The sequence below is a fragment of the Salmo salar genome, chromosome 10, assembly GCF_965601325.2.
Source record: "Salmo salar chromosome 10, fSalSal1, whole genome shotgun sequence".
Taxonomy (NCBI): Eukaryota; Metazoa; Chordata; class Actinopteri; order Salmoniformes; family Salmonidae; genus Salmo; species Salmo salar.
Genome location: NC_138300.1, coordinates 124,112,434 through 124,140,066, shown reverse-complemented (window position 1 = coordinate 124,140,066; position 27,633 = coordinate 124,112,434). Strand labels below are relative to the sequence as shown.

General features: G+C 40.9%; 1 protein-coding gene across 1 annotated transcript in view; it reads left to right on the top strand.

The window, feature by feature from the left end:
- LOC106598357 (mucin-5B-like) overlaps nt 1-27,633 on the top strand; it is a 46,262-nt gene that overhangs the window by 15,243 nt on the left and 3,386 nt on the right. The window contains exons 7-22 of the mRNA XM_082957467.1: nt 1,704-1,883; nt 2,024-2,263; nt 8,928-9,084; nt 9,243-9,371; nt 9,608-9,758; nt 10,138-10,181; nt 10,295-13,938; nt 16,732-16,903; nt 17,580-17,824; nt 18,362-18,545; nt 19,045-19,252; nt 19,587-19,765; nt 20,037-20,106; nt 24,320-24,462; nt 24,552-24,583; nt 25,015-25,183. Of these exons, the coding sequence (XP_082813593.1) occupies nt 1,704-1,883; nt 2,024-2,263; nt 8,928-9,084; nt 9,243-9,371; nt 9,608-9,758; nt 10,138-10,181; nt 10,295-13,938; nt 16,732-16,903; nt 17,580-17,824; nt 18,362-18,545; nt 19,045-19,252; nt 19,587-19,765; nt 20,037-20,106; nt 24,320-24,462; nt 24,552-24,583; nt 25,015-25,183 (5,947 nt within the window). The remainder of the gene's footprint in view (nt 1-1,703; nt 1,884-2,023; nt 2,264-8,927; nt 9,085-9,242; nt 9,372-9,607; nt 9,759-10,137; nt 10,182-10,294; nt 13,939-16,731; nt 16,904-17,579; nt 17,825-18,361; nt 18,546-19,044; nt 19,253-19,586; nt 19,766-20,036; nt 20,107-24,319; nt 24,463-24,551; nt 24,584-25,014; nt 25,184-27,633) is intronic.

Sequence of the window (27,633 nt, the reverse complement as noted above, 5' to 3'; positions counted from 1 at the left end):
CTATGTATTAGGGTTAGGGTTAGCTATGTATCTGGGTTAGGGTTAGCTATGTGTTAGGGTTAGCTTTGTATTTGGGTTAGGGTTAGCTATGTATCTGGGTTAGGGTTAGCTATGTATTAGGGTTAGGGTTAGCTATGTATTTGGGTTAGGGTTAGCTATGTATTAGGGTTAGGGTTAGGGTTAGCTATGTATTTGGGTTAGGGTTAGCTATGTATTAGGGTTAGGGTTAGCTATGTATTAGGGTTTGGGTTAGCTATGTATAAGGGTTAGAGTTAGGGTTAGCTATGTATTTGGGTTAGGGTTAGCTATGTATTTGGGTTAGGGTTAGCTATGTATTTGGGTTAGGGTTAGCTATGTATTTGGGTTAGGGTTAGCTATGTATTTGGGTTAGGGTTAGCTATGTATTTGGGTTAGGGTTAGCTATGTATTTGGGTTAGGGTTAGCTATGTATTTGGGTTAGGGTTAGCTATGTATTTGGGTTAGGGTTAGCTATGTATTTGGGCTAGTGTTAGGGTTAGCTATGTATTTGGGTTATTGTTAGCTATGTATTTGGGTTAGGGTTAGCTGGGTATTTGGGTTATTGTTAGCTATGTATTTGGGTTAGGGTTAGCTATGTATTTGGGCTAGTGTTAGGGTTAGCTATGTATTTGGGTTAGGGTTAGCTATGTATAAGGGTTAGAGTTAGGGTTAGCTATGTATTTGGGTTAGGGTTAGCTATGTATTTGGGTTAGGGTTAGCTATGTATTTGGGTTAGGGTTAGCTATGTATTTGGGTTAGGGTTAGCTATGTATTTGGGTTAGGGTTAGCTATGTATTTGGGTTAGGGTTAGCTATGTATTTGGGCTAGTGTTAGGGTTAGCTATGTATTTGGGTTAGGGTTAGCTATGTATTTGGGTTAGGGTTAGCTGGGTATTTGGGTTATTGTTAGCTATGTATTTGGGTTAGGGTTAGCTATGTATTTGGGCTAGTGTTAGGGTTAGCTATGTATTTGGGTTAGGGTTAGCTATGTATTTGGGTTAGGGTTAGCTGGGTATTTGGGTTATTGTTAGCTATGTATTTGGGTTAGGGTTAGCTATGTATTTGGGGTAGTGTTAGGGTTAGCTATGTATTAGGGTTAGGGTTAGCTATGTATTAGGGTTTGGGTTTGGGTTAGCTATGTATTAGGGTTAGGGTTAGCTATGTATTAGGGTTAGGGTTTGGGTTAGCTATGTATTAGGGTTAGGGTTAGCTAAGAATTTGGGTTAGGGTTAGCTATGTATTTGGACAGTTGAATTACAAATCGACATGTTGGATCTGTGTACAAACTGAACAGTATAAACCCAGCATCACCACAGTATAAACCCAGCACCACCACAGTGTAAACCCAGCACCACCACAGTGTAAACCCAGCACCACCACAGTATAAACCCAGCACCACCACAGTATAAACCCAGCACCACCACAGTATAAACCCAGCATCACCACAGTATAAACCCAGCACCACCACAGTGTAAAACCCAGCACCACCACAGTATAAACCCAGCACCACCACAGTGTAACACCCAGCACCACCACAGTATAAACCCAGCACCACCACAGTATAAACCCAGCACCACCACAGTGTAACACCCAGCACCACCACAGTGTAACACCCAGCACCACCACAGTGTAAAACCTGTCTACTAGTACTACATTAGCAATGAACACTTTGTTTCTTTCTTTCAGAGCAATGAGATCATACTAGCAGATGAATCTGTAAAAGTGATCAAACAAGAGAACGGGGTAGACGTGCCATACCAGGTCCACTCTATCGGTCTCTATGTTGTTGTTGAGGCTGAAAATGGCCTGATCCTCATGTGGGATAAGAAGAATAGCCTGTTCATCAAACTCAGCTCTACCTTCCAGGTGAGTGACTAGAATAGGACATTTTGAACCAGTGATTGAACTGTATCTTTGTTTAGCAATTGCATTGGCATACCATTTAAAAAAAAATGTTTTATTAGCTACTTCATGTTATTCTTTTTAAATGTTTAATTTCCTTCCAGGGCCAAGTGTGTGGTCTGTGTGGAAACTATGACGGTAATGGAAAGAACGACTTCACGTCCAGAAACCAGGAAGTGGTGGTTGAAGCTCTGGAGTTTGGAAACAGCTGGAAAGTGTCACCCAGTTGCCCCAACGCTGATGTCATAAAAAACCCATGCACTTTAAGATCATACAGGCAGTCCTGGTCTCTCAAACGCTGCAGCATCATCACCAGTAAGGTTTTCTCAGCCTGCCACTCACAGGTACAGTACACAGCAGATACTATTCAAGATAGATTCAATACTTTATTGCCATACCAACCAAAGTTGTTAGGAAGTTGACGTAGTGCAGCTCATTAAAACAAAGATAAAAAGACACACGTATAAATACTTTCATTTGCGTAACCTACACATTCAATAGAGAGTACAGCAGATACATTCAATGGACAGTACAGCAGATACATTCAATAGAGACTGCAGCCTATACATTCAATAGACAGTACAGCAGATACATTCAATAGAGAGTACAGCAGATACATTCATTTGCATAGCCTATACATTCAATAGAGACTGCTGCAGATACATGCAATAGAGAGTACAGCAGATACATTCAATAGTGACTACAGAAGATACATTCAATAGTGACTACAGAAGATACATTCAATAGTGACTACAGAAGATACATTCAATAGACAGTACAGCAGGTACATTCAATAGACAGTACAGCAGGTACATTCAATAGACAGTACAGCAGATACATTCAATAGACAGTACAGCAGATACATTCAATAGACAGTACAGCAGGTACATTCAATAGACAGTACAGCAGGTACATTCAATAGACAGTACAGCAGGTACATTCAATAGACAGTACAGCAGGTACATTCAATAGACAGTACAGCAGGTACATTCAATAGACAGTACAGCAGGTACATTCAATAGACAGTACAGCCGATACATTCAATAGACAGTACAGCCGATACATTCAATAGACAGTACAGCCGATACATGCAGTCGGCAGGTTAAAACAAGCTGAACAGAGGCTATCGCTTGTGTATCTTGGCTACATTGGTATTTACATTTGGTGAAAATTGTAATTTTCTCTTAAAAGTCTAAGTAGTTGGGGGGGGGGGGGGGATTACATATGGAATTTTTTAAGATACCATTGATCATTTAAATATTTCATTTATAATTTTAGGACCCCTTTATGTTTCAAAAATACATATATGAGAAAGAAAAACATTTAAAATATTGAATTTGGCCTTTACAGGCCATAACAACATTCATAAATGGCAAAAAAGACAGTCAAAAATAAATCATAACGAATAAGATTTTAAAGTATCTTAAAAGTATTTTAAAGTAGGATTAAAAAATAAAGCCTAAATCCCTCTGGTTGTTGGAGCTTGTTTGGGGAACTTGGCCTTCATCAAGGTTTATTTGTGAGTAAATCTGGCTTTGATAATAACCAGTTGTTAACCTCTTATGGCTAGGGGGCAGTATTTGCACGGCTGGATAAAAAAATGTACCCGATTTAATCTGGTTACTAATCCTACCCAGTAACTAGAATATGCATATACTTATTATATATGGATAGAAAACACCCTAAAGTTTCTAAAACTGTTTGAATGGTGTCTGTGAGTATAACAGAACTCAAATGGCAGGTCAAAACCTGAGAGATTCCTTTACAGGAAGTGGCCTGTCTGACCATTTCTGGAACTTCTTTGCCATCTCTATCTTTTACTAAGGATCTCTGCTCTAACGTGACACTTCCTACGTCGTCCATAGGCGCTCAGAGCCCGGGAAAAACCTGAATGTCGTCATCCCAGCCCCAGGCTGAAACACATTATCGCCTTTCTCAAGTGGCCGATCAAGGGACTGTGGGCTTAGGCGCGTGACCTGGCCTCCCCCGTCTTTGTGATTTTTTTTCCTCTGTTTGCCGAAAAGGAGATTCCCGGTCAGAATATTATCGCTTTTCTACGAGAAAAATGCCATAAAAATGGATTTTAAACAGCGGTTGACATGCTTCGAAGTACGGTAATGGAATATTTAGAATTTTTTTGTCACGAATTGCGCCATGCGCACGACCCTTCTTTACCATTTCGGATAGTGTCTGGAACGCACGAACAAAACGCCGCTATTCGGATATAACGCTGGATTATTTTGGACCAAACCAACATTTGTTATTGAAGTAGCAGTCCTGGGAGTGCATTCTGACGAAGACAACAAAGGTAATGAAACTTTTGTAATAGTAAATCGGAGTTTGATCAGGGCTAAACTTGGTCGGTGTCTAAATGGCTAGCCGTGATGGCTGGGCTATCTACTGAGAATATTGCAAAATGTGCTTTCACCGAAAAGCTATTTTAAAATCGGACATATCGAGTGCATAGAGGAGTTCTGTATCTATAATTCTTAAAATAATTTTTTTTTTTTTTTGTGAACGTTTATCGTGAGTAATTTAGTAAATTCACCGGATGTTTGCGGGGAGTATGCTAGTTCTGAACGTCACATGCTAATGTAAAAAGCTGGTTTTTGATATAAATATGAACTTGATTGAACAAAACATGCATGCATTGTATAACATAATGTCCTAGGGTTGTCATCTTATGAAGATCATCAAAGGTTAGTGCTGCATTTAGCTGTGGTTTTGTTTTTTGTGACATTATATGCTAGCTTGAAAAATGGGTGTCTGATTATTTCTGGCTTGGTACTCTGCTGACATAATCTAATGTTTTGCTTTCGTTGTAAAGCCTTTTTGAAATCGGACAGTGTGGTTAGATTAACGAGAGTCTTATCTTTAAATGGCTGTAAAATAGTCATATGTTTGAAAAATGGAAGTTTTTGTATTTTTGAGGAATTTGTAATTCGCGCCACACCTATCATTGGATATTGGAGCAGGTGTTCCGCTAGCGGAACGTCTAGATGTAAGAGGTTAACCAGCCACTGACCCCTCTGCACGTTACTGCAGTATAGGTAGTAGAAAAGTTAATCTGCAATATAAATATGGACCTGAGATGTGAGTCAGGAGACTGAGGGCTCAACTCTAAAAAGGCTAGATTCCCTATGGTAAACGCTGCATTTGTTGGCTCAATTGCGCTATAACACGGATTGAATCTAGGCCTTAAAACCTCTCTTGGGTAGGGGGCAGTATTTTGACGTCCGGATGAAAAGCGTGCCCGTAGTAAACTGCCTGCTTCTCAGGCCCAGAAGCTAAGATATGCATAATATTTGCATATGATTAGTAGATTTGGATAGAAAACACTCTGAAGTTTCTAAAACTCTTTGAATGATGTCTGTGAGTATAACAGAACTCATATGGCAGGCACAAAACAGAAAAAATTCAACCAAGAAGTGTGGAAATCTGAGGTTTGTTGTTTTTCAAGTGATTGCCCATCTAATATACAGTGTCTGTGGGGACATTTTGCACTTCCTAAGGCTTCCACTAGATGTCAACAGTCTTTAGAACATTGTTTCATGCTTTTACTGTGAATGGGGAGAGAATAAGAGCGCTTGGAATCAGATGACTGAGAAAATTACATGAGCTCAATCACGCATGTTCCCGTGAGAGTAAGGTGTGTTCCTTTTCATTTCTGAAGACAGAGGAATCGTCCGGTTGGAATATTATGGAAGATTTATGATAAAAACATCCTAAAGAGTGATTCTATACATCGTTTGACATGTTTCTACGAACTGTAATATAACTTTTTTGACTTTACATCTGAACTTGCATTTGGATTACTCGGCTGAACGCGTGAACAAAAAGGAGGTATTTGGACATAAATGGACTTTATCGAAACAAAACAAAAATTTATTGTGGAACTGGGATACCTGGGAGTGCATTCCGATGAAGATCCTCAAAGGTAAGTGAATATTTATAATGCTATTTGTGACTTCTGTTGACTCCAAAATGGCGGGTGTCTGTATGGCTTGTTTTGATGTCTGAGCGCTGTACTCAGATTATTGCAAAGTTTGCTTTCGCCGTAAAGCTTTTTTGAAATCTGACACAGCGGTTGCATTAAGGAGAAGTTTATCTATAATTCTGTGCATAACACTTGTATCTTTTATCAAAGTTTATTATGAGTATTTCTGTAAATTGATGTGCTCATTCACAGGAAGTTTCGGAGGCAAAACATTTCTGAACATTACACGCCAATGTAAAATGGGGTTTTTGGATATAAATATGAACTTTATCAAGCAAAACATACATGTATTGTGTAACATGAAGTCCTATGAGTGCCATCTGATGAAGATCATCAAAGGTTAGTGATTCATTTTAGCTGTATTTCTGGTTTTTGTGACACCTCTCCTTGCTTGGAAAATGGCTGTGTGGTTTTTCTTGTCTAGTTGCTGTCCTAACATAATCTAATGCTATGCTTTTGCCGTAAAGCCTTTTTGAAATCGGACACTGCGGTTGGATTAACGTGAAGATTATCTTTAAAATGGTGTATAATACTTGTATGTGTGAGAAATTTGAATTATTAGATTTTTGTTGTTTTGAATTTGCTGCTCTGCTATTTCACTGGCTGTTGGCGAGGTGGGACGCTATCGAACCACATACCCTAGAGAGGATTTATTAAAGGCCTTATTTACAATTCCTAACAACCTAAATCTGATTTTCTTTTTATAGCCAATATGTTTTTCTGACTGTCCACGCTTAGTTTTACATGTGGCCAATATCAGATTGGTTCATTCACACTCTTGTAGGCTCTGAAGTAGCATACCGATGGAAAGCTCATTTCCTGTCCTTTACATTTTGGGGTGGTTGTCATGGTTATGTAAGGTTGTCATGGTAATGGCAGGTTGTCATGGTAATGGCAGGTCATGTGCAAAACAAACACATTAGAGCAAAAGCATCAGATCTGAGCATCCAGACAGAGATCACATGGAGAATAGGATTTGAATGAGGATTGAGATCCACATATGGAAGTGGTATAAATCAGAGCTCAAAAGATCATATTCCATGTGTTTTTTGTTTGCTGTTTACACATTAAGGACAAGATCACATAGGTATTAAATATGAAAATTATTGGTAAAAGATCTGAATTGGACTGCCTGTGTAAACACAGCCAAAGTGGAAGTGCGTAAGTACAAGAATATGGTTATAACCTGTTGGGGACCCCTTCCCGCTCTGATCCCGTTAACGGGATTGCTTGACAAGATACCATGGCGGGAAATTCAAAACTGCAAGAATCTAATAATTTCAATTTCTCAAACAATCAACTATTTTACACCATTTGAAAGATAAACATCTCCTAAATCCAACCACATTGTCCGATTTCAAAGAGGCTTTACGGCGAAAGCATAAAGTTAGGTTATGTTAGGAGAGTACATTGAAAATGGCTGTGTGTAATGTTTTGTCAATGCAAAGACAGGCGTCACCAAAAGCAGAAAACCAGCTAAAATTATGCACTAACCTTTGACAATCTTCATCAGATGACACTCCTAGGACATTATGTTAGACAATACATGCATTTTTTGTTCCATCAAGTTCATATTTATATCTATAAACAGCATTTTACATCGGCGCGTGATGTTCAGAAAATGTATCTCCCCCAAAAACTGCCGGTGAATTTAAAAAAAGACTCATTATAAAACGTGGATAAAATATTAAACTGTTATTCAAAGAATTATAGATTAATATCTCGTGAAAGCAACCGCATTGACAGATTTCAAAATAACTTTACTGGGAAAGCACACTTTGCAATAATCTGACTACTGCGCTCAGAAAAATAGGCTAGGCTATACAGTTAGCCGGCATGTTGGAGTCATCTAACATCATAAATAACATTAGAACTATTCCCTTACCTTTAATAATCTTCATCAGAAGGCACTTCCAGGAATCCCAGGTCCACAACAAATAATGTTCCTTTCGACAAAGTTCATAATTTATGTCCAAATAACTCCAAGTTGTTCCATGTTGTTAGCGCGTTCGGTAGGCTACTCAAAATGTAGGGCAGGGGAGGGAAAAGTCACGACAAAAAAAAATAATAATAATCTATTTACGTTCGTTCAAACATGTCAAACGTTGTTTAGCATCAATTTTTAGGGCCTTGAGAACGTGAAACTGATAAATATTTCAACAGGACCTCTCCTGTGTCTTGATAAACGTTTGAAATACAAAGTCTCATCTCACATGAACGCGCAATAATGAAGTGACGACATCCCAGGGACGTCAACTTCCCTTCCTTCTCATCCGGTCTCTGTTCATCATAGACGCTTCAAACAACTTTATAAAGATCGCTGACATCTAGTGGAAGCCGTAGGAAGTGCAAAATGAATCATTTGTCACTGTGTGTTCTATTGGCAATGACTCGAAGATAGTACAGCCACAGAATTCTCATTTCCTGCTTGTATTTTTCTCAGGTTTTTGCCTGCCATATGAGTTCTGTTATACTTACAGACACCATTCAAACAGTTTTTAGAAAATTCAGAGTGTTTTCTATCCAAATCTGTTAATAATATGCATATCCTAGCTTCTGAGTTGGTGTAGGAGGCAGTTAAAAATGGGCACATATTTTTTTCAAAATTCTCAATACTGCCCCCTAGCCCCTAAGGCATCAACAAGAGTTAATTTACCTCACAGCTTCAGGGTCATTATATGGTGGAATTTATAACAACCGATAATTTTATGGCACAAGTCTTGGGCTAACAGGTTTTCTATAAGGTCACACAATGACAAGCAGAGTTGCATGATGGAAAAATTACAATCTTTCTAAAAAAATTGGTTTGTCAATAATCATGTGGATGTCCATACAGTCACCATAAAAGACAACAACCAACATCAAAAGTAGTACTGAAACAGATAACAAAAACATAAAGTCAACCATCCAACCCAATAATAATCATCGTCAATAGTTCATCTGTAGTCTGTTTAACAAGCTGAGCAATGCATTGAATAAATAAATGATGGCTTAATGCATCTTCCTTAAAGGTGGACCCCACGCCATTCCATGATGCCTGTGTGAGGGACTCGTGTGCCTGTGACACTGGGGGAGACTGCGAGTGTTTCTGTACAGCTGTAGCAGCCTACGCCCAGGCCTGTAACGAGGCAGGGGCTTGTATCAAGTGGAGAACACCAGATATCTGCCGTGAGTCATTTGCTTTGAGTGGGACAATTGATTGATGGATAGGTGGGATTGTTTTGCTATAGGGACAAAATTCAAATTTATGATTTGTATGTGTAACTTTTCAATCAATCCTCTTTTGGGACCCTGGTTAAAATGTGACATGTTTTTAATTTCACCAGCTCTGTTCTGTGATTTCTACAACCCTATTGGTGAGTGTGAGTGGCATTATAATCCATGTGGATATCCCTGTATGAAGACCTGCAAGAATCCCTCAGGAACATGCTCCAGTCAGATCCCTGCGCTGGAAGGTAACTAATAGCCCTTCATAACAGCTTGGCCGTTTGATTTTGACAATTTACATTCCAAGATGTTAAACAAATGCACAGTATAAAATATGTAATGCCCTCCCTTGTCCATCTATACTGAAAACGAAATACAAATATTGAAATATCATATCCATTACAGCTTTGGTGAACTAGATACCATGAGGATGATCTAATCTGTGCAGGTGTCCTGGATTAAATGGACTGTTTATATCTTAAAGGTTGCTATCCAAAATGTCCTTCGGCCAAGCCTTATTTGGAAGAAAGTTCCATGAAGTGTGTCCCTATCGTGGACTGTGGTTGCTACGATGGAGATGGAACTCATTACAGCGAGGGAGAGGTTATACCTTCCAAGGAGAACTGTCAGAGATGGTATGTTTTCAGATCAACATTTTGATATATACATAGATACTGTATTTACATTACATAGGATTTAATATGGTTGGTATAAGCCTTAAGGTAGCCTGTATTTCTGGTGAGATAAGGCAATGTCAATAGTCCCCCTACAAAGAGGTTTTCCTACCATTCAATTGATTTTGCTTTTCAAAGATTGTGATTTGACCTGTTTTACCTTATTGGGATTTGACCTGTTAAAACCTTATTGGGATTTGACCTGTTTATAGCTTATTGTGGTTTGACTTGTTAACCTTATTGTGAATATAACATATAAAAAATGTTGTACTTCATAACAAATAGCTCTTAATATTTTATTTGACTTTGAAATGTACTGTAACCTTCTTTCTCTTTCAAGTCTTTGCTCATCAACTGAGGTCAGATGCAGCTATGATGTCCAAGGTAAGGAAAACCACTACAAACTGAAACATTAGCCTACATTATTACCAAGATGGTAACATGACAAGATGATTACACGATAATAACTTGTGTTCCGTGTGAAAATCCTATTGCAGCTTGCTATTGTTTATACGACGGCAGAACGTACCCGTATGGAGCGACCATATATCACACATCTGATGGTGATGAGACCTGTATTGCTGCCACCTGCAAAGAGAACGGAACCATTGTCCGGATTATGAATCCCTGTCCCAGCACCACAACTCCACCAAGTGTTACAACAACACAGATATCCACTCAAGCACCGACCACCACAGTATTTGTTTTCTCAACTCCTACCACTACCCCAACCACAACTCCTACCACTACCCCCACAACAACCCCTACCACCTACACAACCGCTACCACTACCCCCACAACAACCCCTACCACTACCCCCACAACAACCCCTACCACTACCCCCACAACAACCCCTACCACCTACACAACCGCTACCACTACCCCCACAACAACCACTACACCGTCAACAACCCCTACCACTACCCCCACAACAACCCCTACCACTACCCCCACAACAACCACTACTTCACCAACAACCACTTCACCCACTACTACTCCACCCTGCCTGATCAAGACTGTCTGTGATTGGTCAGACTGGATTAGCAAATACTATCCCTCTGTTGGACCAGAAGGAGGAGATTATGAAACCATAGAAAATATAAGGAAATCTGGTATTGATATTTGTAGCCAACCTCAGGAAGTAGAATGCAGAGCCGAAGAAAACATCGATGTTCCTTTGGCCGAACTAGGTCAAAATGTTAAATGCAATCCCTCAGTTGGACTGATATGCCACAACAAGGATCAAGGCATCCCACCAATATGCTACAACTACGAGATCAGAGTCAGATGTTGTGTTGATGTTTGTAGCAATGAGACAACTACCACCTCAGAAAGGCCCACAACAATCATTACAACATCAACAACTATCCCAACAACAACAACAACAACAACAGAAAGTCCAACAACAACAACTACCCCAACAACAACAACAACAACAACAGAAAGTCCAACAACAACACCAACAACAACACCAACAACAACAACAACAACAGAAAGTCCAACAACAACAACTATCCCAACAACAACAACAACAACAACAAGAACAACAACTATCCCAACAACAACAACAACAACAACAGAAAGTCCAACAACAACAACTACCCCAACAACAACAACAACAACAACAACAACAACAGAAAGTCCAACTACCCCAACAACAACAACAACTACCCCAACAACAACAACAACAACAACAACAGAAAGTCCAACAACAACAACAGAAGGTCCAACAACAACAACAACAACAACAACAACAACAACAACAAACACCACAGGAAGTCCATCAACCACAGTAACGGCTGAGACAACAACATATTCCACAACAAGCGAAACAACAGGGGAAATTACAACTGGTCCAGAATCAACAACACCCACAACAACCATTACACCAACAACAACAACAACAACAACAACAGAAAGTCCAACAACAGAAAGTCCAACAACAACAACTACCCCAACAACAACAACAACAACAGAAAGTTCAACAACAACAGAAAGTCCAACAACAACAACTACCCCAACAACAACAACTACCCCAACAACAACAACAACAACAACAACAACAACAGAAAGTCCAACAACAACAACAGAAAGTCCAACAACAACAGAAAGTCCAACAACAACAACAACAACAACAGAAAGTTCAACAACAACAACAGAAAGTCCAACAACAACAACTACCCCAACAACAACAACAACAACAACAGAAGGTCCAACAACAACAACTACCCCAACAACAACAACAACAACAACAACAGAAAGACCAACAACAACCATTACAATCAGAACAACTACTCCAAAAACAACCACCACAGAAAGGCCTACAACAACCACACCTACTACTGAAATAACAACCACAAGTCCAACAACAACCACTACTACCCCAACAACAACTACTTCAACAACTAAACCTTCCACTACCCCATCAACTACTGCAACTGCTTCAACAACTAAACCTACCACTACCCCATCAACTACTGCAACTGCTTCAACAACTAAACCTTCCACTACCCCATCAAATACTGCAACTGCTTCAACAACTAAACCTTCCACTACCCCATCAACTACTGCAACTGCTTCAACAACTAAACCTTCCACTACCCCATCAACTAATGCAACTGCTTCAACAACTAAACCTTCCACTACCCCATCAACTACTGCAACTGCTTCAACAACTAAACCTTCCACTACCCCATCAACTACTGCAACTGCTTCAACAACTAAACCTTCCACTACCCCATCAACTACTGCAACTGCTTCAACAACTAAACCTTCCACTACCCCATCAACTACTGCAACTGCTTCAACAACTAAACCTTCCACTACCCCATCAAATACTGCAACTGCTTCAACAACTAAACCTTCCACTACCCCATCAACTACTGCAACTGCTTCAACAACTAAACCTTCCACTACCCCATCAACTACTGCAACTGCTTCAACAACTAAACCTTCCACTACCCCATCAACTACTGCAACTGCTTCAACAACTAAACCTTCCACTACCCCATCAACTACTGCAACTGCTTCAACAACTAAACCTTCCACTACCCCATCAACTACTGCAACTGCTTCAACAACTAAACCTTCCACTACCCCATCAACTAATGCAACTGCTTCAACAACTAAACCTTCCACTACCCCATCAACTACTGCAACTGCTTCAACAACTAAACCTTCCACTACCCCATCAACTACTGCAACTGCTTCAACAACTAAACCTACCACTACCCCATTAACTACTGCAACTGCTTCAACAACTAAACCTTCCACTACCCCATCAACTACTGCAACTGCTTCAACAACTAAACCTTCCACTACCCCATCAACTACTGCAACTGCTTCAACAACTAAACCTTCCACTACCCCATCAACTACTGCAACTGCTTCAACAACTAAACCTTCCACTACCCCATCAACTACTGCAACTGCTTCAACAACTAAATCTTCCACTACCCCATCAACTACTGCAACTGCTTCAACAACTAAACCTTCCACTACCCCATCAACTACTGCAACTGCTTCAACAACTAAACCTTCCACTACCCCATCAACTACTGCAACTGCTTCAACAACTAAACCTACCACTACCCCATCAACTACTGCAACTGCTTCAACAACTAAACCTACCACTACCCCATCAACTACTGCAACTGCTTCAACAACTAAACCTTCCACTACCCCATCAACTACTGCCACAACAACAACTCCTACCACTACCCCATCAACTACTGCCACAACAACAACTCCTACCACTACCCCATCAACTACTGCCACAACAACAACTCCTACCACTACCCTAACAACTACTACCACAACAACAACTCCTACCACTACCCTAACAACTACTACCACAACAACATCTCCTACCACTACCCTAACAACTATTACCACAACAACAACTCCTACCACTACCCTAACAACTACTATTGCAACTACTTCAACAACATCTCCTACCATTACCCCCACAACTCCTTCAACAACATCTCCTACCATTACCCCCACAACTCCTTCAACAACAAAACCTACCACGACCCCAACGACTCCTTCAACATCAAAACCTACCACTACACCAACAACAAAACCTACCATTACCCCAACCACAACCCCGGGCTGTGAATATGTCATTCCACCAAGAAAGGTAATGAAATAAAGTAAACAGAATAATTGTGTTTCTTAGTTCATAGTGCTGTGTAGTTCATAGTGTTGTGTAGTTTACAGTGCTGTGTAGTTCATAGTGCTGTGTAGTTTATAGTGTTGTGTAGTTTATAGTGTTGTGTAGTTCATAGTGTTGTGTAGTTCATAGTGTTGTGTAGTTCATAGTGTTGTGTAGTTCATAGTGTTGTGTAGTTCATAGTGTTGTGTAGTTCATAGTGTTGTGTAGTTCATAGTGTTGTGTAGTTTATAGTGTTGTTTAATTCATCGTGTTGTGTAGTTCATAGTGTTGTGCAGTCATAGTGTTGTGCAGTCATAGTGTTGTGCAGTCATAGTGTTGTGCAGTTATAGTGTTGTGCAGTTATAGTGTTGTGTAGTTATAGTGTCGTGTAGTTATAGTGTCGTGTAGTTTATAGTGTCGTGTAGTTTATAGTGTCGTGTAGTTTATAGTGTCGTGTAGTTCATAGTGTTGTGCAGTTATAGTGTTGTGCAGTTATAGTGTTGTGCAGTTTATAGTGTTGTGTAGTTTATAGTGTTGTGTAGTTTATAGTGTTGTGTAGTTCATAGTGTTGTGGTGTTCATTGTGTTGTGGTGTTTATAGTGTTGTGCAGTTATAGTGTTGTGCAGTTATAGTGTTGTGTAGTTATAGCGTTGTGTAGTTTATAGTGTTGTGTAGTTTTAATGTTGTGGTGTTCTTAGTGTTGTGTAGTTTATAGTGTTGTGTAGTTATAATGTTGTGTAGTTTATCCTCTCTGGGCTAGGTGGGACGAATTCGTCCCACCTACGTAACAGCCAGTTTAATCCTGTGGTGCGATTTTCAAAACGTTTGAAATGCTATTACTTCAATTTCTCAAACATATGACTATTTTACAGCTATTTAAAGACAAGACTCTCGTTAATCTAACCACACTGTCCGATTTCAAAAAGGCTTTACAACGAAAGCAAAACATTAGATTAAGTCAGCAGACTACCCAGCCAGAAATAATCAGACACCCATTTTTTAAGCTAGCATATAATGTCACAAAAACCCAGAAGACAGCTAAATGCAGCGCTAACCTTTGATGATCTTCATCAGATGACAACCCTAGGACATTATGTTATACAATACATGCATGTTTTGTTCAAACAAGTTCATATTTATATCAAAAAACAGCTTTTTACATTAGCATGTGACGTTCAGAACTAGCATACCCCCCGCAAACTTCCGGGGAATTCGCTAACAATTTACTAAATTACTCACGATAAACGTTCACAAAAAGCATAACAATTATTTTAAGAATTATAGATACAGAACTCCTCTATGCACTCGATATGTCCGATTTTAAAATAGCTTTTCGGATGAAGCACATTTTGCAATATTCTAAGTACATAGCCCGGCATCACAGGGCTAGCTATTTAGACACCCAGCAAGTTTAGCATTCACCATAATCAGATTTACTATAACAAAAATGGTCTTACCTTTCCTGTTCTTCGTCAGAATGCACTCCCAGGACTTCTACTTCAAGAACAAATGTTGGTTTGGTCCCAAATAATCCATCGTTATATCCGAATAGCGGCATTTTGTCCGTGCCTTCCAGAAACTATCCGAAATGGTAAATAACGGTCGCTCGCATGGCGCATTTCGTGACAAAAAAATTCTAAATATTCCTTTACCGTACTTCGAAGCATGTCAACCGCTGTTTAAAATCAATTTTTATGCCATTTTTCTCGTAGAAAAGCGATAATATTCCGACCGGGAATCTCCTTTTCGGCAAACAGAGGAAAAAATCACAAAGACGGGGGCGGCCAGGTCACACGCCTAAGCCCACAGTCCCTTGATCGGCCACTTGAGAAAGGCGATAATGTGTTTCAGCCTGGGGCTGGGATGACGACATTCTGTTTTTTCCCGGGCTCTGAGCGCCCATGGACGACGTAGGAAGTGTCACGTTAGAGCAGAGATCCTTTGTAAAGGATAGAGATGGCAAAGAAGTTCCAGAAATGTTCAGACAGGCCACTTCCTGTAAAGGAATCTCTCAGGTTTTGACCTGCCATTTGAGTTCTGTTATACTCACAGAAACCATTCAAACAGTTTTAGAAACTTTAGGGTGTTTTCTATCCATATATAATAAGTATATGCATATTCTAGTTACTGGGTAGGATTAGTAACCAGATTAAATCGGGTACGTTTTTTATCCAGCCGTGAAAATACTGCCCCCTAGCCCCAACAGGTTAAAGTGTTGTGTAGTTTATAGTGTTGTGCAGTTATAGTGTTGTGTAGTTCATAGTGTTGTGTAGTTCATAGTGTTGTGTAGTTCATAGTGTTGTGTAGTTTGTAGTGTTGTGTAGTTTATAGTGTTGTGTAGTTATAATGTTGTGCAGTTCATAGTGTTGTGTAGTTTGTAGTGTTGTGTAGTTCATAGTGTTGTGTAGTTTGTAGTGTTGTGTAGTTTATAGTGTTGTGTAGTTATAATGTTGTGCAGTTCATAGTGTTGTGTAGTTTGTAGTGTTGTGTAGTTCATAGTGTTTTGTAGTTCATAGTGTTGTGTAGGTCATAGTGTTGTGTAGTTTATAGTGTTGTGTAGTTCACAGTGTTGTGTAGTTCACAGTGTTGTGTAGTTCACAGTGTTGTGTAGTTCGCAGTGTTGTGTAGTTTGTAGTGTTGTGTAGTTTGTAGTGTTGTGTAGTTTATAGTGTTGTGTAGTTATAGTGTTGTGTAGTTTATAGTGTTGTGTAGTTTATAGTGTTGTGTAGTACGTAGTGTGTTTACTTTCAGGACTAAAACATACATTTTCAACTTTAGGATGGTGAGACTTGGAAGACAGACAACTGCACTACTCAAACTTGCCACAGCGGTGTAATTACCACAAAGTTTGTGGTCTGTGAGTCTGCAGAAACGCCTGTGTGTGAAAATGGATATCCACCAGTGAAAGTCTATGACGAATCAGGTTGCTGCTATCACTACGAATGTGAATGTAAGTTCAAAACTTAATTAAAAACATTATCTTCTCTCCTTCAACAAATACTTATTTCTCCAATTTTACTTGTTTTAAAGACATCCTCCAGTGATTTTTGAACATTTCCTGTTGGAAAGTGATATTCCAAATGTAAATACAGTAAAGAAATACAATGTGTTTTGAACAAAATTGTGTTTTTTTTGGACACAACTGCAAACTTCAAGGAGTTGGTCTGATCCAGGGGTGCAACTTTGGTTTTAGAAGTGGGGGGGACGAAGTAGTATTATTATTATTTTCATCCAGTTGGATAAACACACCAAACAGCCTACTCGACCACTCAGAGGCGTCCGCATGGTCCTAAAGCACAGTGTTGCCTTGTTTTGAAACACATTCCAATGATAAAACTGTGTGGGGGGGGGGGGGACAAAAATGCAATTTCAGAATGTGGGGGTGACATGCTCCCTGTAAACCCACCGTCCCCCCATCCCCAGTGAACGTTGCACCCTTGGTCTGATCTGATGGTGACATTGTGGTGTTATCAGCTTGTGCCATTTCATGAGGATACCTAGACCACCTGTTGTGTTCAGTAAATCAGGTGTTAAATGAGGTGAAAAGGAGACTGGAGTAGGATTTTAAACTCTTGTATTGATGAGTGATCTATCTATTTGCTACCTTTATCTGTTCTATCTCTCAGGTATATGCTATGGATGGGGAGACCCTCACTACGTCACATTTGATGGCCAGTATTACAGTTTCCAGGAAAACTGCACCTACGTTTTGATGAAAGAAATAGTTCCTCGACAGAACTTCAGTGTCAACATCGACAACTATAACTGCGATCCGTCTGGACATGCGACCTGCCCTCAGTCTCTGATTGTCTATTACAAATCCTATAAAATCGTTCTTATTCCGAAGAGATTAAACGTGACAACAAATGTGGTAATTATAACTGTGCTATTGTACACATGTATACACTAAAAACAGTGCACTTTGATACAGACATTCTTTGACACAGACATTCTTTGACACAGACATTCTTTGAGATAGACATTCTTTGACACAGACATTCTCACTTAAAATAATCTAGCTTCATATTTTGAAATGTATTATTTACTTTTTGTAAATTGGGGGTATTGATTAATAATAATATAATATCTGATCTTGTCGACTACGACAAATGTAATTTGCAGTACTACACTTCAGTACTTACAAATAGTTATTTAACAACATTACATATTGGTTAACCACTTTGATGATGCCATCACGTTAACTCAAAAACCATCATCAAGGTATCTGAAACAGCCCCATGACATTTCAAAGAATTTAATTTTATTGACAAAAGATTGACAGACTACCAACTCTTCTTGTGACTTCATTTAGTTCTGGAAACCGTTGAAATCTGATCTACATTATTGTAATGTTATTCTGTTCTCTATTCTCATTCATTATGTAATGTTTTTACTTATCATTCACAAGGTTTACATCAATGGAAATCAGATCTTCCCGACCTTTTCTAATGAAGACCTCATGATCACCAGCACTGGGGTAGAGTTACTGTTGAAGATCCCTGCCATTAAAGCAACAGTGATGTTTAAGTCCATTATGTTCAGTGTAACCCTGCCAAACTCCCTATTCCACAACAATACAGAGGGGCAGTGTGGTAAGTATGTAGGCATTGGCTGCATCCCAAATGGTACACTGTTCCCAATGTAGTGCACTCATTTTAACCACCTTTTAACCAGGGGGAATAGGGTCCCAATGTAGTGCACTCCTTTTAACCAGGGGGAATAGGGTCCCATTGTAGTGCACTCCTTTTAACCAGGGGGAATATGGTCCCATTGTAGTGCACTCCTTTTAACCAGGGGGAATAGGATTCCATTTGGGATGCACCCATTATGTAGACAATAAACACTTTCAGTATGAATCAGAAGAACAGCTTGTAGTACTCTGTGAGTAAACTGAACACTTGTTGCAATGATTTGATGTTATTTTGTTGCATGTTATTGCTTTTCCATGGCATGAAAAAGTTCACTGTACAGTTAGAATGATAGCATAACCAATTAAAAGATACTGTAGGTAGGCTTAAAGTTATAAGCGTTTCTAACATCAAAGAAGTTGGGTTTATTTCTCATTCCCATATTCATTTTACCTTTATAAAGGTACCTGTGACAATAACAGGAAAAACGATTGCAGATTACCGAATGGACAGATTGATACATCATGTCCTGGGATGGCTCATGAATGGAAGATTCCTGATGATAAAAAACTCTACTGTAAACTGCAACCCCCTACCCCACCTACCCCCCTACGCCTCCACCCCCCTGCCTGTCAGGGAAACACAGCAATCTGTGACATCATAGTTAGCCCGTAAGACGTGCAACCTTGTAATAACACAAAGAGACGCTATATTACAAAGGGAATCTGATTGAGGTTGCTATGACACTGTATACATACAAGTCTGTAAACTTTCCGTTAAAGGCATGGGTTGTTGTTCCATAACTTAGTACCAAACTTATCTTACAGACTTTTTATGCCATATAAAATATGTCATATTCTTAAGAACTTCATAGATGCTTCACAAATAATTTAGCGTGTAAGGCATACAGTAATCAATATTTGTAAGTGTTCTGTTGTGACTTGTTATATGCCCCATTTGGGTTAGGCCTATATAATAACTTAAATGGGTTCTTTATTTTGGAAGGGTCTTTAAGCAATGCCATGACGTTATCCCACCACAACCCTTCTTCGAGGCCTGTAAGTTTGATGTCTGCCACATGCCAAATATGTCAATCGGCTGCTCCAGCCTGGAAGCCTACGCCGTGAGGTGTGCAGCAGCTGGAGTCTGTATCGACTGGAGGAACTCAACTAATGGAAAATGTGGTATGGAAGGACTTTCATATCAAATAAAGGTTGTGTCACAAATGGGTTCCTATTCCCTACATAGAGCACTGCTTTTGACCAGGCTCTGGCCAAAAGTAGTGATCTATGTAGGGAATAGGATCCCATTTGGGATGCAGGCAAGATGTTAACACGGTTTTAAATTATTGTAATAACTTTAAGATTTATCATAATTATTTTTATTTTGGCAACCTGCATTTACAAATTGTTTTCTTACTGTTTTGTCTTTCATTCCATCTTGACCATATTATAGAACTGACATGCCCTAAGACCAAAGTGTATAAGGCATGTGGCTCTACTATCCAGCCAACATGCAATTCAAGGTATCCATCTCATTCCCATCTCATCTCATTTCATTCCCATATCATCTCATTCTCATTTACATTTAAGTAATTTAGCAGACGCTCTTATCCAGAGCGACTTACAAATTGGTGCATTCACCTTATGATATCCAGTGGAATAACCACTTTACAATAGTGCATCTAAATCTTTTAGGGGGGGGGGGGGGTTAGAAGGATTACTTTATCCTATCCTAGGTATTCCTTAAAGAGGTGGGGTTTCAGGTGTCTCCGGAAGGGTTACAGGGTGAGTTAAAAGAGATGATGGAGACAGAAGAGGGGCTAACCAGACTATGGCTTTTTGTTTGAAGTGGAGGTGGTCTTTGACTAATAAAGAAGGCATGAGGGAGTTAAGACAGGTGGTGCGGGAGCTTGTTCCACCATAGGGGTGCCAGAGCAGCGAACAGTTTTGACTGGGCTGAGCGGGAACTGTGCTTCCTCAGAGGTAGGGGGGCCAGCAGGCCAGAGGTGGATGAGCGCAGTGCCCTCGTTTGGGTGTAGGGACTGATCAGAGCCTGAAGGTACGGAGGTGCCGTTCCCCTCACGGCTCCGTAGGCAAGCACCATGGTCTTGTAGCGGATGTGAGCTTCAACTGGAAGCCAGTGGAGAGAGCAGAGGAGCGGGGTGACGTGAGAGAACTTGGGAAGGTTGAACACCAGATGGGCTGTGGGCTGTGGCGTTCTGGATGAGTTGTAGGGGTTTAATGGCACAGGCAGGGAGCCCAGCCAACAGCGAGTTGCAGTAATCCAGACGGGAGATGACAAGTGCCTGGATTAGGACCTGCGCCGCTTCCTGTGTGAGGCAGGGTCGTACTCTACGAATGTTGTAGAGCATGAACCTACAGGATCGGGTCACCGCCTTGATGTTAGTGGAGAATGATAGGGTGTTGTCCAGGGTCACGCCAAGGTTCTTAGCACTCTGGGAGGAGGCCACAATGGAGTTGTCAACCGTGATGGCGAGATCATGGAACGGGCAGTCCTTCCCCGGGAGGAAAAGCAGCTCCGTCTTGCCGAGGTTCAGCTTGAGGTGGTCATCAGTCATCCACACTGATATGTCTGCCAGACATGCAGAGATGCGATTCGCCACCTGGTTATCAGAAGGGGGAAAGGAGAAGATGAATTGTGTGTCGTCTGCATAGCAATGATAGGAGAGACCATGTGAGGATATGACAGAGCCAAGTGACTTGGTGTATAGCGAGAATAGGGGAGGGCCTAGAACAGAGCCCTGGGGGACACCAGTGGTGAGAGCACATGGTGTGGAGACAGATTCTCGCCACGCCACCTGGTAGGAGCGACCTGTCAGGTAGGACACAATCCAAGCGTGGGCCGCGCCGGAGATGCCCAACTCGGAGAGGGTGGAGAGGAGGATCTGGTGGTTCACAGTATCAAAGGCAGCAGATCGGTCTAAAAGGATGAGAGCAGAGGAGAGAGAGTTAGCTTTAGCAGTGCGGAGAGCCTCCGTGACACAGAGAAGAGCAGTCTCAGTTGAATGACCAGTCTTGAAACCTGACTGATTTGGATCAAGAAGGTAATTCTGAGAGAGATAGCAAGAGAGCTGGCCAAGGACGGCACGCTCAAGAGTTTTGGAGAGAAAAGAAAGAAGGGATACTGGTCTGTAGTTGTTGACATCGGAGGGATCGAGTGTAGGTTTTTTCAGAAGGGGTGCAACTCTCGCTCTCTTGAGGACGGAAGGGACGTATCCAGTGGTCAAGGATGAGTTGATGAACGAGGTGAGATAAGGGAGAAGGTCTCCGGAAATGGTCTGGAGGAGAGAGGAGGGGATAGGGTCAAGCGGGCAGGTTGTTGGGTGGCCGGCCGTCACAAGTCGCAAGATTTCATCTGGAGAGAGAGGGGAGAAAGAGGTCAAAGCATAGGGTAGGGCAATGTGAGCAGGACCAGTGGTAGAAAGTGGACCAGCGGTGTCGTTTGACTTAACAAACGAGAAGCGGATGTCGTCAACCTTCTTTTCAAAATGGTTGACGAAGTCATCCGCAGAGAGGGAGGAGGGGGGGGGGGGTGGAGGATTCAGGAGGGAGGAGAAGGTGGCAAAGAGCTTCCTAGGGTTAGAGGCAGATGCTTGGAATTTAGAGTGGTAGAAAGTGGCTTTAGCAGCAGAAACGGAAGAGGAAAATGTAGAGAGGAGGGAGTGAAAGGATGCCAGGTCCGCAGGGAAGCGAGTTTTCCTCCATTTCCGCTCGGCTGCCCGGAGCCCTGTTCTGTGAGCTCGCAATGAGTCGTCGAGCCACGGAGCAGGAGGGGAGGACCGAGCCGGCCTGGAGGATAGGGGACATAGAGAGTCAAAGGATGCAGAAAGGGAGGAGAGGAGGGTTGAGGAGGCAGAATCAGGAGATAGGTTGGAGAAGGTTTGAGCAGAGGGAAGAGATGATAGGATGGAAGAGGAGAGAGTAGCGGGAGAGAGAGAGCGAAGGTTGCAATGGCGCAATACCATCCGAGTAGGGGCAGAGTGAGAAGTGTTGGAGGAGAGCGAGAGGGAAAAGGATACAAGGTAGTGGACGGAGACTTGGAGGGGAGTTGCAATGAGATTAGGAGTAGCAGTGTTATCCGTGGTAATCCATGTTTCCGTCAGCGCCAAGAAGTCGAGAGACTGGAGGGTAGCATAGGCTGAGATGAACTCTGCCTTGTTGGCCACAGACCGGCAGTTCCAGAGGCTGCCGGAGACCTGGAACTCCACGTGGATTGTGCGCGCGGGGGCCACCAGGTTAGAGTGGCAGCGGCCACCCGGTGTGAAGCATTTGTATGGCCTGTGCAGAGGGGAGAGAACAGGGATAGACAGACACATAGTTGACAGGCTACAGAAGAGGCTACGCTAATGCAAAGGAGATTGGAATGACAAGTGGACTACACGTCTCGAATGTTCAGAAAGTTAAGCTTACATTGCAAAAAATCTTATTGACTAAAATGACTAAAATGATACAATACTACTAGCTGGTGAAGTAGGCTAGCTAGCAGTGGCTGCGTTGTTGACTTTTGTTTGAAAGTGTAGCTGGCTAGGTAACCTCGATAGTTTCAGTACTACACCTTTGTCATGATACAAAGGCAACTATGTAGCTAGCTAACATAACACTAATCAAGACGTTCCTTTGTAATGTATTTAGTTTCTACAATGCTGCTCGTCGGTAATAGTTGGCTAGGTTTGGAAAAGGGCGTCGCGGAGGACGAAAATAGCTGGCTAGCTAACCTCGATAATTACTCTAAACTACACAATTATCAAACTATGACAAAGACAACTATGTAGCTAGCTAACACTACACTAATCAAATCGTTCCGTTGTAATGTATTAGTTTCTACAGTGCTGCTAGTTGGTAAAGGTTGGCTAGCTAGCAGTGGGTTTGATGTTGACTAGGTGTGTTGACTAAGTTTGGAGAACGGCGTCGCAGCGGACGAAAATAGCTGGCTAGCTAACCTCGATAATTACTCTAAACTACACAATTATCAAACTATGACAAAGACAACTATGTAGCTAGCTAACACTACACTAATCAAATCGTTCTGTTGTAATGTATTACTTTCTACAGTGCTGCTAGTCGGTAGAAGTTGGCTAGCTAGCAGTGTTGACTAAGTTTGGAGAACGCCGTCGCGGCGGACGAAAATAGCTGGCTAGCTAACCTCGATAATTACTCTAAACTCCACAATTATCTTTGATACAAAGACAGCTATGTAGCTAGCTAAAAATTGCTCAGATCAAACAAATCATACCGTTGTAATGTAAAGAAATGTAATATTACCTGCGGAGCGAAGTACTCGCACGACTACTCGCTCCAAACCCCTCATCTCATTCCCATCTCATCTCATTCCCATCTCATCTCATTCCCATCTCATCTCATTCCCATCTCATCTCATTCCCATCTCATCTCATTCCCATCTCATTCCCATGTCATTCTCATGTCATTCTCATGTCATTCTCATTCCCATCTCATTCTCATTCCCATCTCATTCTCATTCCCTTCTCATTCCCTTCTCATTCCCATCTCATTCCCATCTCATTCCCATCTCATTCCATTCTCATTCCATTCTCATTCCCATCTCATTCCCATCTCATCTCATTCCCATCTCATTCTCATTCCCATCTCATTCCCATCTCATTATTTTACAACACTACCTAATGGACATACATTCTTAAATGTTTCCATTATATTAAAAGTTTGTAGTCTGTAATGAATTGTTTTTTCTTGTCATAGATACAATGACAAATATGTGCATTCATGTCAGGGAGCACAAATGACCCGTGACTTTGTATGTGACTCATTCATGGAGGGCTGTTTCTGCCCTGATGGTACCGTCTTGTTCAACACATTCTCTGACACCTGTGTTCGTGACTGTGGTAAGGATGTTTCAGTTTGAGAAATACATTGTTTAATTGTGTCTCAAAGTACCACAATGTATGACCTAAGATATTATTTTCCCTTCAAGGATGTACAGGACCCGATGGAAAACCCAAACAGGTAATAATGTAGATGTATACCACAACGAATCTGTCAGAAGAAATAGTTCAACAGCTCACTTCACATTCTAGCCCACAAAAAGGTTCTGTATAGAACCCCAATTATTTTAAGCAGTTTACTAGTTTCATTGGGGCTTGTTAGAGGTCCAAGCCCTTAAGAGGCTGGAGCCCTATTGTTATTATTAATCAATCAAATGTATTTGATAAAGCCCTTTTTTCATCAGCAGTGGTCACAAAGTGCTTTACAGATACCCAGCCTAAAACCTAAAAGAGCAGGCAATGCAGAGGCAGAAAGAGTGGCTAGGAAAAACTCCCTAGAAGGAAGGAACCTTGGAATAAACCAAGAGAGGAACCAGGTTCTGAGGGGTTGCCAGTCCTTGTCTTAATAAGTTTCAAGTCTCTGCTAACAGTGTTTGTTTTGTCCCAACACAGTTTGGTGAGACTTGGAACAGTAACTGCCAGAAGTGCACGTGTAATGCTGACACACTGAGTGTCCAGTGTGAACCAGTGAAACGTCTGCCACAAGAAATTGTTACCTGTAAGAAGTACGGTGAGGTGTTGGTCAACGAGACGGTGGACTGCTGTCAGATAAATAAATGCGGTGAGTAGAGACAGGATCTGAGTTGAGACCGGATAGAGGCACCTTAACGTGCCAGCAGGATAGCTGGGTACAAGTCTGTGTGTGCTAAATGTTTGGCATATGACAAGGAGTACAAGGAGTGGAACGTTAGCACAAAACAGGTCTTCATTCTAGCTACTTCATAAAGCCTTCATAAGCACTACATAAATGTGTTACAAAGCATCTATAACATGCTTTATAAAGGGTTCATAAATGTAGCATAACTCTGTGACATAATCACTAGACTGTGAATAGTGTAGCTTGTCCCTGAGCTGGTGGACCAATGGTTTCTTAACTCTCTTTCTGCTGGAGGTACTGCATGTTGATTCCAACCTTAAAAGTAACAACAAAGAAATTTAGGGAATGCCTTTGTCACACCAATTCAATTAAATTTAAGGTCTTTATTGGCATGGGAAACATATTTTAACATTGCCAAAGCAAGTGAAGTAGATAATAAACAAAGGTGAAATAACCTCTCTAGGCTAGGCGGGACGAATTCGTCCCACCTACGTAACAGCCACTTGCAGCCTGTGGCGCGATTTTCAAAACCTTAAAAATCCTATTACTTCAATTTCTCAAACATATGACTATTTTACAGCCATTTAAAGACAAGACTCTCGTTAATCTAACCACACTGTCCGATTTCAAAAAGGCTTTACAACGAAAGCAAAACATTAGATTATGTCAGCAGAGTACCAAGCCAGAAATAATCAGACACCCATTTTTCAAGCCAGCATATAATGTCACCAAAACCCAGAAGACAGCTAAATGCAGCACTCACCTTTGATGATCTTCATCAGATGACAACCCTAGGACATTATGTTATACAATACATGCATGTTTTGTTCAATCAAGTTCATATTTATATCAAAAACCAGCTTTTTACATTAGCATGTGACGTTCAGAACTAGCATACCCCCCGCAAACTTCCGGGGAATTCGCTAACATTTTACTAAATTACTCACGATAAACGTTCACAAAAAGCATAACAATTATTTTAAGAATTATAGATACAGACCTCCTCTATGCACTCGATATGTCCGATTTTAAAATAGCTTTTTGGTGAAAGCACATTTTGCAATATTCTAAGTACATAGCCCAGGCATCACGGGCTCGCTATTTAGACACCCGGCAAGTTTAGCACTCACCATAATCATATTTACTATTATAAAAATGTCATTACCTTTTGTTGTCTTCGTCAGAATGCACACCCAGGACAGCTACTTCAATAACAAATGTTGGTTTGGTCCAAAATAATCCATCGTTATATCCGAATAGCGGCGTTTTGTTCGTGCGTTCCAGACACTATCCGAAATAGTAAAGAAGTGTCACGCGCTTGGCGCAATTCCTGACAATAAAATTCAAAGTATTCCATTACCGTACGTCGAAGCATGTCAACCGCTGTTTAAAATCAATTTTTACGTCATTTTTCTCGTAGAAAAGCGATAATATTCCGACAGGGAATCTCCTTTTCGGCAAACAGAGGAAAAAATCCCAAAGGCGGGGGCGGTCGGGGTCATGCGCATAAGCTAGTGTCTCTTGATGGGCCACTTGAGAAAGGCGATAATGTGTTTCAGCCTGGGGTTGTAATGACGACATTCTGTTTTTTCCCGGGCTCTGAGAGCCTATGGAAGACGTGGGAAGTGTCACGTTAGAGCAGAGATCCTTAGTAAATGATAGAGATGGAAAAGAAGTTCAACAAATGGTCAGACAGGCCACTTCCTGTAAAGGAATCTCTCAGGTTTTGACCTGCCATTTGAGTTCTGTTATACTCACAGACACCATTCAAACAGTTTTAGAAAATTTAGGGTGTTTTCTATCCATATGTAATAAGTATATGCATATTCTAGTTACTGAGTAGGAGTGGTAACCAGATTAAATCGGGTATGTTTTTTATCCAGCCGTGTCAATGCTGCCCCCTAGCCCTAACAGGATAAACAATAAAAATGAACAGTAAACATTACACTCATAGAAGTTCCAAAAGAATAAAGACATTTCAAATGTCATATTGTGTCTATATACAGTGTTGTAAGGACGTGCAATTTATTTGAAATAACAACTGAGATAGCTACAATAAGTAATCTAACTCAACACTTAACTACTATAAACTCATTCAAAATTACAATAAATATAGGTTCATTATTCATAAGGCTTTTATTAAGCAGTGCTTATGCCACCGTTTAGAAAGCACAGGTTTGTCTAATTGGACACAGTGGGTTATGTCATACAGTTATGTCACATTTATGAACCCTATATAAAGCATGACATATGGTTATAGATGGTTTGTAACACATTTCGGTAGTGTTTATGAAGCCTTTATACTGACCATGTCATTGGACCCTGTCATTGGACCATGTCATTGGACCCTGTCATTGGACCATCACGCACCATAATTTCAAAACTGTGTATAGTGATAAAACAGTGACTTCATA